The following is a 17,334-nucleotide window of genomic DNA, read 5'->3' as shown; positions in this document are numbered from 1 at the left end:
TCTAACTAAAACTAGATCAAACCCAGAAGAAATTTCAAAGATATGTCTGTTTTACAAATAGTCATAGTCCTTTTTTTCAAAGATGACCTAAAGCAAAACCCAGCATCCGACATAAATATTTCCAAACTTGGATAAACCAGCATTGATGTAGCTGCCATTACATCTAATGAGTCAAAATGTTATCTTGATGAGCCACTGACAGTTCCTATGTGCTTACTCTGTTTACAGTCAGGCTGAAACGATGGGTGCTTCCAAAATGAATGGTCACGTGATTATATAAGTGCATGGTTGCTAAGATACAGGGAATGGGTCAACTTACCCACTGGCTCATCTCAACTCACTTTTCCCTTCTGTTGGTCCCATTAATACATAAATGTTGTGAGGTTTTATAGGTTCTGTATATTTTTCCACCTGTCACAGAAAATGTAAAAGTTTTGGCAACACTTTCTTCCTTGGGTTTAGCTGTCCTCTCACAGTCTGTGGAGGCAGGCCCGGAGCTAACTTTTGTTTTTACCCCTACTGTCTTTGCATTTTTTCTGTGTCCGCACCAACTTTCTGAACCCATGTGAATTAGATCTTGTGGGAATATCGATAAAACCACAGGGAGAGGGCATTTAGGGGACATACCAGCCTTGGGCTTTGGATTATGAATACTTCACATTAAAAACAGAAAGTGCAACGTTTTTTGCCCAATTGAATTCTCCAGCGGCAGTTTGTTAAGGACTGTCCAACGCATAATTAAAAACTGGAAGGACGGTGGGGAACCATCATCTTTGAGGAGGAAACGTGGTCGGAAAAAGATCTTGAATGGTGAATGATTCCAAAAATCTGTGTATCTGCACCAACTACTCGATTTGGCTCATTTTTCTGTCAGTGCAACCTAATAAATGCTCCCTGGTCATTTAAAACACTTGACCCCTGGACTTCACTCTTGGAATGCTATACCCTTTTTCACCACCAGAGAGCAGTAGCCTATTAAAATCACTGTCACGTCACCATTTCTTATGGAGGGCATGACTGTATCAAAATCAAAAAGCCACCTTCTTCAAACTTAGAGAATTTGACTTATATCTTTATGTTTGACAAGATTAAACTATTTTGTTTATAGTGTTAGACAGCAAATGATATGCAAGATGCACTGATTATTTGTTCCTTTCCATTGGCCTTTATTTTTATTTGTACATACACACGTAAAGATTTGTTTAGCTGTGGAATAATAATTATAGTGAGACTTTGGAGTCTATGTTTCTCTTAACCCATTATTTTTGGGCCGTAAAACAATTCACACATACAAGAAAAAGCTTCAAAATTTATAAAACGACTTTATCTCCAACAATCCACAAGAGTGCTGCAATCTGACACTATCTGCAGGAATTAAGGATGAGGGCTTTGTCTAATTGCAGCAGGCTCATCCCTCATCGTGTTATTTAACAGATAATAATCTCTGCAAGTAGCATGTTAGGAAGCCAATCCCCTGAAAAAGTTCCACAAATGTGCTGTCTACGAATCTTTAATGTTTTTACATTAAAAATGTATAGATATAACCTCTTCTGCATTCTGTCTTGGCTCTCGGTGGAAAAGGTCGCTCACCTCTTCACTGTCCCATTGCTTAAGGTAAACTGGAATTTCCCCTTGGGGATTAATAAAGTATAATTGATTGATTGATTGATTGATTGATTGATAAGCCTCACTGGAAAATAGCAGCCTGGGAAACAAAGCAATTTGCAAAAGTATTGTAGGCCTACCTTGTTGTTGTGGTATAAATGCATGCAAAGTACAGTAATTCATTGAAGACAGAAAGTGGCAAGAAATGTCTCCCTTTTCTCACAGTTTTCAGGCCCGCCAAGACAGAAACAAACTCACAAACGCAACTTGTATTTACCCAATTCTCCTGTAAATAATGATAATGTTCTTGTCGACTGAAACATTGTCATCTTTGATGGAGCTGGAGTATGTGGGACACAGGAACAAATGGACAGTTTCACCAGACGGTAAACATCAACCTGAAGGGCACTTTGTGTAAACTTGCATGGTCATTGTGTCGATGATTACAGAGCAGCAGTGGAGCTAACATGTCTGTTTGGAGAAGAGTTCCTGCTGTGTCCTGTGAATGTCTACATTTCCACGACTGTAATATGGGAACAAAGACAGACCAGATGTGAATCTTTGTGTGCACTTGTGTGTTGTGTATCTTTAAATTGGCGTTGGGGGGGTGATTTCCCATTGCATTTCCAGCTGACCCAGACAAAAATGTCAGGTTTCAGGAAAACCTAATCAGTAGTTTTGCATGTTGAGCTGCTGCTTTCATGTACTCACCTCCTCAAGAAGCAACAGGTTCTTTGTGGTTTTGGAGATAGTGAGGACAGAATGTAGACTGACAGGTAGCCTGTTCCTTTCATTGATGTTGAGTGTTGAAAGCATGAGTGCAACAGCTGTGCTACCTATGCACAGACAAGGAAGTTGTCCTATACTTTACTTGAGTAGAAATAAGTAAAAGGACCACACGAAAACGTTCAAATGGCCTATTCTAGAGCAGAGGTCCTGAATGGAGGTATTTCAATCACATTAAAATGCAGTTTTGATAGTTGATTTAGTTAATCCTTGTGCGGTCTTAACATTCTGTTTACTCCCCTTGTCCTATGGGTCAAAAATGACCCGCCCTACCAAAGCCCCAAAATAAAGCAACTTAATTGAATTTTAAATCCAAAATCTATTTCGTATGATGAAACCACCTCTTATTTATCTATTCAACAATTTATAATGTATCTTTTGTTGCACAATACAAAAAGATAATCACCAGTTTTCAGGATTAAACTTTTTTTTTTATTACCACAAACCAACTGTCAGTTGGACCAACAGTTTTCTTGTTTTCTCAGTTTTCTTTTACATAATAAAGGTTTATTATTGCTATTATATAAATGTGAAGTAATTACTTCTGAATTAATTATATTGAAAGGGAAAAAAACAGTGAACTTTTTTCTGGTGTTTAAATGTTTTTATAATTCAAGGACCAAAAATGACCCATAAGACAATCTTTGTACCCTAGTGGTGTACAGCCCACATGGAAACATAAACAAAAATAAAGTATGACTTTTTCTAATGTCCCTTTAGGAAAAGTCATAAAATTTCAAGTTGGCAAAAGATAGTTTAAGGTATTTTTTCTACAGCTAAACATGGTAGTGGGTCACTTTTGACCCGCAAGACAACAAGAGGGTTAAGTGCTTGTTTTAGCTTCTTTTTGTGGCAGATATTGAAAACTGAAAATTTTACCCACAAAAAATGGTTTTATCTGAGAAGTTATAATGGAGTAAAAATAACATTGCAGTTTGAAAAGTAGATATAAATCTGTTTATTTGATTACCTGAACAAATGACTTCAGAAAATAATCATTGCAGTAAACATGGACTCAAACCCTCCGGGGCATCAGCAAAAGTGAATTATTAAGTACAGTGAGAAGCAAACAAGAGACAGATCAGAAGCTCCCACAGATCCTGTGTCCTTCCATTTCCGCACGCTTTGTCACTGCTTTACAAATTAAAATTCCTTCCTCTTTATTTTGTTGAGACTGAGCTGTCTGTGGGTCTGCAAATAAGCCATATTTTCTCTCCCTAGTACAGTTCTTCTTATAGAAGTGGCTCTTCTATATGGTAAGAATTGCTTTGTTTTTTTACTATTTTAGTTTTGGAAAACATAACCGCATGAATAAGCGCAATGATTTAATTTACTAGCCAAAAAACAATGATATTAAGCCTCTTTTGAACTAATAGGATCAATAACGCACTGCTGCATTGAATGGCCAATTGTCTTTCTGTGACTCAGTTCACTACAAAATATCTTTTCAAATGGATTCACTTATTCTTCAGGAAGTAATTTCATCATTTTTGGCATACATGCCAAGATTTTATGCAAATGTTACAATTTGATAGGTACCTGACCCCCACACTCTCATTATTAGCTGATACTTTTGAATCTTTTTCACTGAGCCATGCAAGCTCAAACCCCACAAATCTCCAAGTGGAGTCTTATCACAGCAGAGCAGCTGCTGAGCAGAAGGAACCCCACATCCTGTACAGTGTGAATATGCCATAAAATTGAGGCTGAACCTTCCAAAAGTTTCATTGTGCCTTATAACTTAATGGAGATAGGCTGCAGGGATGAGTCAGAGTTTCACCACTAATTAGTCACATGAGAATAGAACAAATGTCTGACCAGACAGAGGATCAAAATAATGGGAATCACATAAGCAGGTGCTCATCAAGCCGCATTATGTGGGCTCTTTTATCTTTTTTCTATGAAAGTAATGTAGGACACAAACATTGTGGGTTAGAGTTCCAGGTGAAAATGTGTATGGACCTCTAATTTCTTCAAGCTAATCATGATATTTAGGGCCTTACTTTGTTCTATAGCCTGCCCTCTGTATGTCCTCAGGATTTGGTTTTCACTGCAACCTGCTGACTGTATTCCCAGAATGCAAATCAAACGCGCATGTATGTGAATGGCCTCTCTCATGTGAAAACACAAGAAGAATGTATATTTGTGCATATGAGGTTAATGACAGCTGGTAAAGCAGCAGTTGCCTTGTACTTTGAAATAACAAGGTACAAGAAAGCCTCTAATCACCTGGCATTTAAAATGTAGCGAGTGAGGAATCAAGACCCAAAAGTCGTCACATGCAATGCTTTTCTCAGGGTTACATGCAAGAATTTTCAAGACTGAAAGCTGTCTCGTTTGTAAGGGTGGAACTGTTCAAATATTCATGTTAGAAACTTGTTATTAGTTTTATTAAACAATCAAAAAAAATCCCATAGCAACTGCATGGACTTGCCTTAAATGGTCTCATTACAATGGTATGTTATTCATACCGCTGATGCTTGGACTCTTAGCTTCAGTGGCATGAATTCTTAAACAACAAAGCATATTTCTTATTGAATTAAATGTCTGCAAAAACTTCTAACTGAATTGTCTTAATTAAAGCTTTTAAATTAAGCAGCATGGTTGCAAAAACCACTGTGAATTTCTTTGATGCTCAATGCTCAATGAAGGAACAAGTTCATATGGCAGAAAGCTGATCATTTCAAAACCCTTGTTTGCAGAGTGGGGAGAGAGAAAAGTGTTTATTGCCTCATGATGACTTAGTGTCAAAAAATGTTTCATCTTACTGTGCAAATTTTCCACAAGGACCACCAAGGTCTAGCAAGATAGCTTTTTTCTTTCTTCCCCAGCAATTTGCTGCACTTCTTGGTCGGTGAGAGCTGAATACGTATTCCACATCCCCACACAGCTGCTTATGGCAATATTTTGGAATTTAGATTTTTTCCAATATACTTAACTGATCTACACTGACAAGTGCAGGAGGAGGTTTTTATTGTTTCTTTTTCTTGCTTGAGGGAAAGTCATCATTACTTAGAGGCCAGCTCTGAGCTTTATATGTGTCTGAAAATAAACAGCCAGATAAATAAATGGATGAATGCATACATGAATAAGAAACAAGCAGCCCTGTCTTCTCAGTGTAGCTCTCTGCATGGGGTGGATAAACATAGAAGAGCAAATGAGGAAGAGCACAACAGAGGTTTATTATGCCTACAACAGACTAACTAATGACAGTGTCCCTTTAATTACAGAATAAAGCCCAAAGCCCAACATGTATGTCATCAGTATTGAAGCAGAAATGACATGCAGCAGTGTGCTGTGGTCAGACTGGAACGAGGAATATGAGCAATATGAGAATGTACAGCAAAATTAATAATCACAAAAAATAATGTGGAATATATTAACCTGCAAGTGTTCAAATATTGAAATTGTACGTCTTTTCTATTCATGCAACATTCTCATGATTTTTCTTTTTATTTCACTGTGTCTCACTACGCTTACTGAAGTACAGCTCTTAAAATATTAGGTATGGGTCTTATCATTTCATGGCACTTTCAACATCTTCAACATCTTACAGGGAAACGTATTTATTTCTTATACCTGTCAAAAAGCTTTAGTTAAGTTACTTTACACATTTTTTGACAGAATATACGAGAAAATGATTAAATGTGATGTTTCTTTTCATAAACATTAAACATACCACAATACTTTATACATGCACACTTGAAAATATGCGTTAGCTTGACAGGATATTGATTATTGTCTCAGCATTGGTCGACATTTTCAAAGTTTTACAAGCTTTCTAATCAATTAACACATTTTCAAAAGTACAAGCAGATGCATACCAAATGAAAACAATAATTAGTTACAGTTGGATGCAAAACAGTCAATAATAACTCAATTTTACATTAATGCATAAGAAATTGCAATATAATGACAGAAAATGCAACAGTGGAACAGTCACAGAGGGGATTTTTCTACTTGAAGTACTTTTATTTTTGAGAGCAGTGTATATACCAACATGCTTCTACTTGGGTAACACAGGCTTGTAAGCTGTGTAGAGTACAACTGAGGAATACCTTAGTGTGACAGGCTTGTCATATATAGTTTGTTTTTCTTTTGTAAAGAATATTTCTCGCAGGAGATGTCGACAATTGCCGCGCTGCCTTATTCATCACATCTAACTAATCCAGCTCATCTTCTCGTCTCCACCTCCCTGTGACTGTCAGCTGTGTTGCCCATTAGCAGAACTGCTGAGGTAACAAGCCCTTAAAATCCCACCAATATGTGCAGGGATGGGCGGTAGCGCATCGCGCAGCGCCTCTCAAGTGTCTGAAGTTAAAACTCATGCGCGGTATTCTCGCTCAGTATGACGAGGGTTCGGATGGATAGATGCACGAGAGCCACCGTGCAGACATCCTCCTGACTCCCATCACTTTGTTTTTTTTTTTATCATCTAGAGTAAAACAGACCAGGGCATTGAACACGTGCAGCTCGGCAGCAGGGTTGCTTTCTGTTGCGAAGATGTTGTTCAGCAGACTTCTCTTGTGCTTTGCAGTAACAGGTATCGTTTTCGCGCAACCCGACAGCTCTGGATTATTTTACGCACTCAGATCTGAACTATCAGAAGATGCTATCTTGGTGGCCAACAATGGAATACGCGTGCCTTTCGGGAGGTCGGTGTTCATCGACCCAATCAATGATTTGGTGATACAGACACAGCCGGGAGACCGCTGCAGCATCACCGTCCTGGAAAATGATCCGCTCTCACAGACACCGGGACATCTCTCTCCCAAAAAGTTTCCCTGTGATTTCGGTCCCAGTGACGTGACATACTTCCACTACGGCTCGAGGAGTCCATCTAAAGACAGAGTGCGGTTGCAGCTCAGGTATGACGCACAAACCGAAACCGTTATCATCCCGTTCATGATGGAGGTTGAAGTAGTTTTTACGCAGTTGGAGTTACTCACCAAAAACATTCCTCTCACTGTTGATAATCTCAAAGGGATCAGTAATCCCATTGATACGAAGATGTTAGAGTTTACATATGACAGAGACTCTTATAAATGTGAGGTGACATCCCTGTCCAGCAGCAGTGGGCTGCCTAGATATGGAAAACTCATAGATGGGGGTAAACTTTCCACAATGATGCGCTGTGATGAATTCACGGAGGCTGATATCCGCTATGAGCACACTTTTGACCGCAAGTCTCCCAACAGAGACTATGTTCCCATGGTTGTGGAGTTACATGATAAGGAAGGCAACCTGGTCAAACAGGAGTATTTTCATCTTATGATTCGCATTAAGGAGGGAGAGGAGAACACTGCTCCCAAACCCAGCTTTGTGTCCATGATGATGATGGAGGTGAGCCAGTTTGTTATGACTGCCCTCACACCAGATATGCTTGCCGCTGAGGATGCAGAATCAGACCCAGAGGAACTTATTTTCAACATCACTTCCCCCTTATCTTATGAGGAGGGCTACATAGTCAGCACCGATGACAGAAACCTCCCAATAACATCTTTCTACCAGAGAGACTTGCGTGATCTGAAAATAGCTTATGTGCCACCATCACTGGACTCAGACACTGAAAGGATTTTCCAGCTTGAGTTTGCGGTGTTAGACACAGAGGGGGCTGTGTCAGTCCCCTTTGCGTTTATGATTGTTGTGAAGCCAATGAACACTCTGGCCCCCGTAGTGACACGTAATACAGGTCAGCTGCTGTACGAGGGGCAGTCTCGGCCTCTCATCAGCACTTATAACCTGGATATCAGCGATGAGGACAACCTGGACGCTGTCACTATCACCGTGGTGGACGGACTACGGCACGGGGATCTCATGGTGCTGGGATCTCACAGGAAATTTTTCACACATGCAGACCTTACAACAGGAGTTGTTGTATACCAGCATGATGGGAGTGACACATACAGCGACAACATTGTCTTCAAGATGACAGATGGGAAAAATGAAGTAGAATTCCTCTTTCCCATTACAATTGTTCCCACTGATGATGAACCCCCAATCGTCAATGCCAACACTGGTCTGACTCTTCTCAAAAATCAAATGATACCTATATCTCCTCTCATGCTCAGCGCTGCTGATATTGACTCTGAAGACTCGACAATTAAATTCACCATTGTTCCCCCTTTTTCCACGATTGGCACAGTGCTCCTCAGGCAGTCAGATGCCCCAGAGGACCCGTCTTCTTGGAGATTTAATGCAGAGGAAGAGGTGTATGAGAAGGAGGTGACAGAGTGGCTTCAGAAAGACATCACGGATGGGAAATTGTTTTACAGGCACACAGGCCCTCACAACACGGAAATAATCACAGATCAGTTTGTATTCACAGTCCAGGATGACAACGACCCCCCTAATCTATCAGGAGAAAGCGTATTCATTATTCGTATTTTACCTATAGACGATGTACCCCCTGAGCTGTTCCCTGGCACCACCCTGCAGATGACTGTTGAGGAGTACAAGCTCACTCACTTCAGGAAAGAGGTGCTGCGCTATATGGATTTGGACTCTGAGGACCGGGACCTCAAGTACACAGTTATCCAGCCCCCAACAGATACAGATGAAAATAACCCAGTTGTGTTTGGTTCTTTGGTTCTGACAGACAGCCCTGACAGTGAAGTGACAGAGTTCACACAAGCTCAAATAAACCATCATAAGATCTCCTATGCCCCCCCAGATGTTGAGCTGGGAATCACAGCCCATGTTGTGCAATTTCGTTACACTGTTGAAGATACAGCTGGAAACAGTGTTGAAGGGGCATTCACTATCTACCTGCAGCCAGTGAACAACAAACCTCCCCAGATTACAAACACTGGCTTTGGTGTGTTTGAGCGTGGCATGCATATCATCACCATAGCTGAGATGGATGCCACCGACCTCGACACGGAGAGTGAGCAAATAACCTTTGCTTTGAGCCAGCCCCCTAAACATGGCCAGATTCAGGTTGCATTCACCAACCTGGAGAAAAAAGGAGTTTTCAGCCTTAACGATATCTCAGAGGGGAAGATATCATATATTCACAGTGGAGAGGAGACAGTGCGTGATGAATTTCTGCTGGATGTCAGTGATGGTATTCATGTTGTTACTGTGACAGTCAAAGTTAATATTAAGCTTGTTGATGATGAAACTCCAACCGTCAGCCTTCCTGTGGGAACTATCGGATCTCATATAGATGTGCTGGAAAATGGAGCCACAGAAATCACTACAAATGTGATTCAAGGCCATGATGATGACACAGATGATCTCCAGCTTACATTTATTGTGGAAGATCCTCCAGCTGTGGGTGAAATATTAGTTAAAGGAGTGCCTGCCACTAGTTTTACACAAGCTGATATAATTAATGGCGTGGTTGTATATGCACATACCAGTGGTGAGATAGGTTTTACTTCCCAGCAAGATGGATTCAATTTGACTCTCACAGATATGTCTGATGATTGGACTGTAGGCGGAAATAAAGTCAATGGTGTCCAAGTTCGAGTCACTGTTCTTCCTGTTGACAATCAGGCTCCTGAGGTTGGAGTCGGGATTCAATTCAGTGTCATTGAAGGAGAAAAATATGCCATTGGCCCTCAGCATCTGAATGCTGACGATAATGACACTCCATCGGATGATATACTTTGCACCATCATTGTCCAGCCCACCGTGGGCTATGTGGAAAATATATCCCCTGCCCCAGGCTCAGAAAAATCAAGGTCGGGAACAGCTATCAGTGCTTTCACCATCAGAGACATCAGGGAGGGAAATATTTACTATGTGCAGAGTATTCACAAGGGGGTTGAGCCAGTGGAGGATAGGTTTACATTTAGGTGTTCTGATGGCATCAATTTCTCAGAAAAGCATTTTTTCCCAATCATAATCATCCCAGCAAATGATGAAAAGCCAGAGATTTACTTGAGGGAGATAGTGGTAATGGAGGGGATGAACATTGTCATCGACACTCCGATTCTAAATGGAGGAGATGCTGATATTCCACCTGAGGAGCTGATGTTTATCATTTCCAAACCTCCTAAACATGGTGCCATTTTAAACCAGCTATCCACAGGCTCGGTTTTGGTGACTAATTTCACTTTAGAGCAGATTAGAGAGGCATCGAGTATTATTTATGAACATGATGACTCAGAGACAACAGAGGACAGCTTTGATGTCATTCTGACAGATGGAAAATACTCTGTGCACAAAACAGCCATGGTTATGATCATCCCTGTTGATGATGAGACCCCCAGAATGACTATCAATGACGGCCTGGAGGTGGAAATCGGAGAGACCAAAGAGATCAACAATAAAGTGCTCAAAGCAACTGATTTAGATTCAGATGACAGTATGCTGACATATATCATCCGGTTTGGACCTGGTCAGGGTCTCCTGCAGAGAATAACCCCATCTGGGTCTCTAGAGAACATCACACTTGGCATGAATTTTACACAGGCCGAAATCGATGCAGGACTTTTACTTTACACACACAATGGTCAGGAGGGCATCCGAGACTTGGTCAAATTTGATGTAAGTGATGGAATTAATCCACTCATTGATCGTTACTTCTACATCACTATAGGCAGTATTGACATGGTTTTCCCAGATGTGGTCAGTAAAGGCGTGTCTCTGAGAGAAGGTGGTAGAGTGACTTTGACCACAGATCTACTGAGCACCACTGACCTCAACAGCCCTGATGAGAACCTGGTCTTCACTGTCACGCGGGCCCCTGTCAGGGGCCACTTGGAGTATACAGATAATCCCGGGATACCCATTGTGTCTTTTACTCAACTTCAACTAGCTGGCAGTAAGATTTTCTACATCCACACCTCAGATGATGAGGTGAAAATGGATAGTTTTGAGTTTGAAGTGACTGATGGCTACAACCCTATTTTCAGAACTTTTAGAATTTCTATAGTGGATGTTGATAATAAGAAACCTGTCGTGACTGTAAACGGCCTGGTTGTCACAGAAGGGCAATTTAAGCTTATAACACCATTTGAGCTCACTGCTGAAGACCAGGATACAGCTGAGAAGCTGATCAAGTTTACTGTCACCCAGCCGCCTGTTCACGGCAAACTATTCTACAACCAATCCACACCTGTCACCAGCTTCACAAAACAAGACCTCAATGAAAATCTCATCAGCTACAAACATGATGGAACTGAATCGCCGGAGGACTCTTTCTCCTTTACTGTCACCGATGGCACGCACACTGACTTCTATGTTTTCCCCGACACAATCTACGAGACTAGACGCCCTCAAACCATGAAGATCATCATTGTGGCGATCGACAATGGCGTCCCCCAGATTGTGGTGAACAAAGGTGCACCTACTTTAAAGGTTTTGGCCACAGGTCACCTGGGGTTCTCCATCAGCCCCAAAGTGCTGAGGGTACAGGACAGAGACAGCAGACCAGCCTTCCTGGTGTTCCACATCACAGCACAGCCCAAACACGGCTACATTGTTAACCTGAGACATGGAAACAACTCCATTGACACATTTAGTCAAGGTAAGCTCAAAACCCTTAACATTATCACAATGAGTTATGTTGCATCAAATGAGTAAGACAATTAAAGATAGGTCTGTTTGTTTAAATCAATATCACCTTGTGGTTCAATGATTAAATGATGACAGTTTGTTAAGTAATCTGACACATCTGGTTAACAGAATCACCTTTAGTTTATTCCACTCTGCAATACAGCAATTATCCTACTAATATTGGTACAACTAATGTACCACAAATAATTTCTGCTAAGTCAAATAACAGTGGCAATTCAAAAAATTGTATATCCTTTCCATTTTAAGATACGTCGTTGTTCTGCTTCTTTGGGAATGGAGATGGTTTTGATTATGATTTTGTGTGATCAAACTATTACATTCCACCAGATTTGATTAAATTTTCACACAGCGCTACCCAGAGAACTTAATTTATGGAGTTATAATTATTCACATTGTGTGACAAATACTGGCTTGGGAATTTCAATAGTTAATTTGTGAGCCTGATTTAGATGTGCTATGCCCATCAAATCATAATTAGCGGACCAAAGTTAGAGACTGATGTTTAGTTGATGTTATAAATGAATATTTTATTATTTCTGCTTCTCTGGGGAAATGTTCGCATCTGATGTTCTCTACAGAGGTCTGTGAAATGAAGCGGGATACAGGTAGAAGAATGTGGGAAAAGGTCAGTGCTGAGCTCAAAGTGACAGCATGGTATTTGAGTTGCAGCCAGTTCTGGTAGTTTGAGACAATAAACTGAAATTTGGGTTACCTTGAAAATGAATAGAGAAAACACAGAGCTTGCAGAACATGTATCACTGTCCCCTGACAACATGCATTACCTCATCAGTGAATTCGAACACATTTTTACATGTGTGCATGTCTGCTGAGTGATATTGCAGAAAGAACCCAGACAACAAAGCCACTGATTAGTGTTTAAAGTGACAGCAGTCATCATGCTGAGGCAATTAAACCAACTAGTATGAAAATTCACCTGTTCGGTGTAAGCACTGACATGGCTCCAGAACACAGAGTTGGAAAACTCTTAAGCCCGCAGGAGACTGACACCTCATTGAACCTCTATGTGGCTGAAGTCTTTGAAACAAAAAGGGCACAGATGAGACACAAGTGCAAAGGGAAGGAGAAGCAAAGGGCAGAAGAGGGAGACGAGAGTGCAGGCAAAGTGGGAGAGAGTGCCAAAGAGGCGAGTGAAGGGAATGGAGGGGTGTAGGTGACATGAGAGAAATAAGGAATGAGAGAAGGGACATGAGAGATTGAGTCAGAGAGAGAAAACAGGCTCGTCAGAGGAATCAGTCAGGTGAAAGAGACAACCCTTTGCTCTTTATTTACTCGTCCTATTTCCAGGGCACATCCCAAGAGGCATTCTCTTTAAATATTGAATGAACATTGTGCCAAACCCCCGAGTTCACAGTGCTGACTTCACATTTGTAAGGTCCACAAGTTCAAGTCTGCACAACAGAGGTCTGCAGGAGTCTTGCAGCACTTCCACAACACTTATACGAAAGCAGAATGCTACTCTTGCAAATTACTTTGTGATATAGAAATGTAATATAGTTATAGTTTTTTTTTTTAAATTTCATCACTGTGTCTATGTCAGTATGGGAGAGAGGCAGCAATTACAGGAAGCCATCTACAGTTCGAGGCTGTCGTCCCAGCCAGGAGTCAGGGGTTTATACTTTTATGAACCTCCTTCCTCCAACATATATTATTGAAGAAGGTGGTTTGCCGGGGCCAAGCCCTATCACAGTGTTGATGATTTTTTCTTCACTGTAATAGATGTTTTTGGAGAATGGTGAGAAAAAAAAATGCAGACACAACCCTCTAATTCAGAGAAGTTAGGAAAACAGATGTCCATGTGGTGCCCATCGCAATCCTGTTTTTAACATTCTTACCTCGTCTGTCATTAAAAGATCCATCATCACCCGGTTTTCAGGGCTGCTGACACAGACGGCTCACAAGTTTTTTGGATTTAAAGCATTTTCCGTTGTTTTAGCTTGATCTGTCTTATGTTTCAGGTTATGTCAGGTTATGTTTCAGGCATTATCATCCTGGATTACATATGCATGACTTTCAGAATGTGTCCTCTCATAGAAAATTGTTCACGCTGAGTACTGATAAGAAATTAAATCAATGTGGTAATAGAGACCTGCTGTTACTGTAGCCGTTATGGTGCTGTGACGGTACAGCTTCCATCTTTGAACAATTATTTGACAGAGGGAGTGTTTGAACAAGCCATAAAGCTGTAAAATAACCTCAAAGTGTTTGAGGCCATTTCAGTAGTAGGGATGAAACATCACATAAAGATATTTTTAATCTCGAAAAGCAAATTTCTTTCCTCTGTATATATATGCATAAACACGTATACATATATGTATATGTATATGTATATGTATATGTATGTGTATATGTATATGTATATGTATATGTATATGTATATGTATATGTATATGAATATGTAGCCTCAGCTTGTAAGTTTAAAGTCTCAACAAGGACACATCTTTTTCACCTAAGATTTATACATTTACCATTATGCATCACCACACACTGACTCCTCCATGAAACCATGTACTTTAAAATGAACAAGTTCAAAACACATTTTGTTGTTTGGTTTTCATCACTACTTTGTGTTTGTCCTTGATCAAATTTCAGCTTACTGTTTTCTGTTTTCTTGGACTTTTTACACCTGTTTTCCTTACACTTCTATGTGAACACTTCAATATGAGTGCATAAATTAAGTAGATATATTTTTGTTTTACAGCCGATATTGATGACCTGAACATCTGCTATGTGCTGCGGAATGAAGACAATGCCACATCAGATGTTTTCCATTTCTCAGTTGAGGATAACGGTGAGATTTTACTGGAATTCCTGAATTTTTCATTTCTCATCTGGCTTGTCAGTCCCTTTTCTTTTTGCTTGGAGATTCTTCAGTTGATTATAAGGCACGTGCAAGTCAGCAGTCAAGCGTTTTGTTCCAACTCGAAGGACAATTAATTTTGTAAGTTGTTCTCAGCATGTTTTATCAACACATCAGTGAAGTGTATTTTTTGGGCTCTGATTACACTTCATTCTGGATTTAACCATGAAATGATCTGTCACTCAAAACACCTGTGCAGAATAGTAGTTCTGACAGATCTACAGGTTTTCAATCTGTATCTGAGCGCGACAAATACTGTTGCGTTGTGTTAATGGTGACCTGGTAAGATGCTCAGGTTTGTGAAAGATTGAAAACTCTTTGTGATACCATGATTGATACAGATCATTTTCACTGTTCAGGGAGCTAATGAGACCTCCAGTATCGTTTGTCAATTTGACTGCGGGACATGCCAAGTGTTATTACATCATATTTAGTTTTGATAAAAAGCTGATTTCTTAGGTCATGTTTTTCAACATAGAGAAGCTCTTGCATTAGGAATGTATGCTACACAGTGCATTGATTATATCATTAGGACTCAAATAAGTTGTTCTCGTGTCAGTGTAGCATCTTTTCGTCTCTAGAAGATGTTGGTCTGATAAGCAGAGCAGCCTTCACAGTTCTGAAGTGGTCCAGAGCTGGAAGTGTTATGTAAAGAATATCCGTAAGTGAGGAAAAGATTAAGAGGTGCATGCAGTTGCAGAAATTGTGCAAACAATTATATGACTAGAAACACTTAAATGTAAAAAAAAAAAAAAGAAAAGAAAAGAAAAAGATGCGCTTTAAGTCAGTCATTTTCCAAATACGACAAAAGGTTTTGTGTTCATTGAAGCGTTTCCCTCTTTTTTCTTATTTTATGTCCTTGGAGACAGTTTGTAAATATGAAAAAGACTCTCTCCTGCAGGTCAAACAGTTAGATGTGCTCTCCAAATCACAAGAACATTAAATAGTTTGCGATTTTGTCATCACCATAGACCCATATTTTTAAAAGTGTATTTCATATTGTTGTTGTAAAACACTAACAAGAAAGTGCCCTGGAACAAAAGCATAAAATACACTTCTGACAAAATGCATAAAAGAATAACAGGTTTGTTTTTTTTAAGCACTTGAAAGGAGAGAGGTTGACTAATCGATTGTCCGTGCTCTTTAAGTGCTTAATTCATTTTTTTTTTTCTTTTTCTAATTTTTGGTTGCGCTAACAAGGCCTGAGGCTTTTAGAAGGAACTACTTGAAATCCGTGAGTTTATATTGTCGGTGTGTAAGTTTACTGCATCCACTTTGGCTTCTTTAATCCTTAAGGGTAGTGAAGCAAATTGATTCTGGATGAAAAAAAAACATTTGTCAAGGAGGGACATTCAAAAGAACAATTGTGTTATACGGCAGCATTACCGGGAAACAGAGCTGCAAATACACCAAAACCAAGTCTCAATTTTACAGGAAGTGAGCATTATGTATAACAGATAAAGTACTTGTAATCGGGCATCCTTTTTGATGATAAAAATGACTTCAAAACACTAATCTGCATGTGTGCTGGTGCACATTTACACAGACAATCCCACACATGCAAGCACAGCATGAGCATTGAGGGGTTGCTGCAGGCTAAGGGGCAGTCAGGCCTCCAGCACAAAGAAGTGTTTGATATTTAAGAGCCCAGGCAGCATCGCGGGTAATGAGAGCCCTGGGCATCTGAGCTGGGCAGAGCTCTGAGGGAGCCACTGGTAATTATGTGACCCTATTACAGGCTCTACAAGGGAAGAGTGGCAGGAAGAACCTTCTCTAACAGGTTAAGACTAGCTGGGGTCTCTATAGTTAACTAAAATGGGCTGGAATGTTTCTTGTTTCCCAGGATTCTGCCTGACTGTGGTGTGTTCAGAGAGTCACAAAAAAAAAAAGAAAAAAAGAACACAAAACTCAGTCATAATTTAAAATTTAGTATTTGTTTATCTATTTTTCTAAAAAAAAAAAAAAAAATTAATTTGAGAAGCTAGAATAAGATAATTCTGTATTTTATGCTTAAATTCTACTGTATCATCATAATAGTTCCCCTTATTTTTTCAGCCCGAAAGGATTGACTTTAACTTTTTTTTAAAACATTTTCTTAACTTGAAATATAGCTGAATGGAATTTTATTTGCTCACAGCATCAACACATGCATTTTTTACAGATTAACTGCAGCATTTACCTTTGCTTTTAGAAAGAGGAATGTCCTCTAATGACTTGCAGACTTTGAGGTTGATGATTTAATTTCAGTTCATATGCAATTACGGGCTCACCACCCGTGGGAGGGGCCATGGGGGTCGGGTGCAATGTGAGCTGGGCGGCAGCCGAAGGCAGGGACCTTGGCGGTCTGATCCTCGGCTACTGAAGCTGGCTCTTGGGACGTGGAACGTCACCTCTCTGCTGGGGAAGGAGCCTGAGCTGGTGCGCGAGGCTGAGCGGTTCCGGCTAGATATAGTCGGACTCACCTCGACGCATGGCTTGGGCTCCGGAACCAGCCTCCTCGAGAGGGGTTGGACTCTCTTCCACTCTGGAGTTGCCCG

General features: G+C 40.3%; 1 protein-coding gene across 1 annotated transcript in view; it reads left to right on the top strand.

The window, feature by feature from the left end:
- Positions 1 to 6,748: 6,748 nt before the first annotated feature.
- Positions 6,749 to 17,334, top strand: part of frem2a (FRAS1 related extracellular matrix 2a) — a 114,450-nt gene continuing 103,864 nt past the window's right edge. Inside the window, exons 1-2 of the mRNA XM_075487640.1 lie at positions 6,749 to 11,869; positions 14,639 to 14,728. Of these exons, the coding sequence (XP_075343755.1) occupies positions 6,763 to 11,869; positions 14,639 to 14,728 (5,197 nt within the window). The 5' untranslated portion in view covers positions 6,749 to 6,762. The remainder of the gene's footprint in view (positions 11,870 to 14,638; positions 14,729 to 17,334) is intronic.

The sequence above is a fragment of the Odontesthes bonariensis genome, chromosome 16 (genome assembly GCF_027942865.1).
Source record: "Odontesthes bonariensis isolate fOdoBon6 chromosome 16, fOdoBon6.hap1, whole genome shotgun sequence".
Classification (NCBI taxonomy): domain Eukaryota; kingdom Metazoa; phylum Chordata; class Actinopteri; order Atheriniformes; family Atherinopsidae; genus Odontesthes; species Odontesthes bonariensis.
Note: the sequence above shows the minus strand (reverse complement) of the source record. Positions and strands in the feature narration are given on the sequence as shown.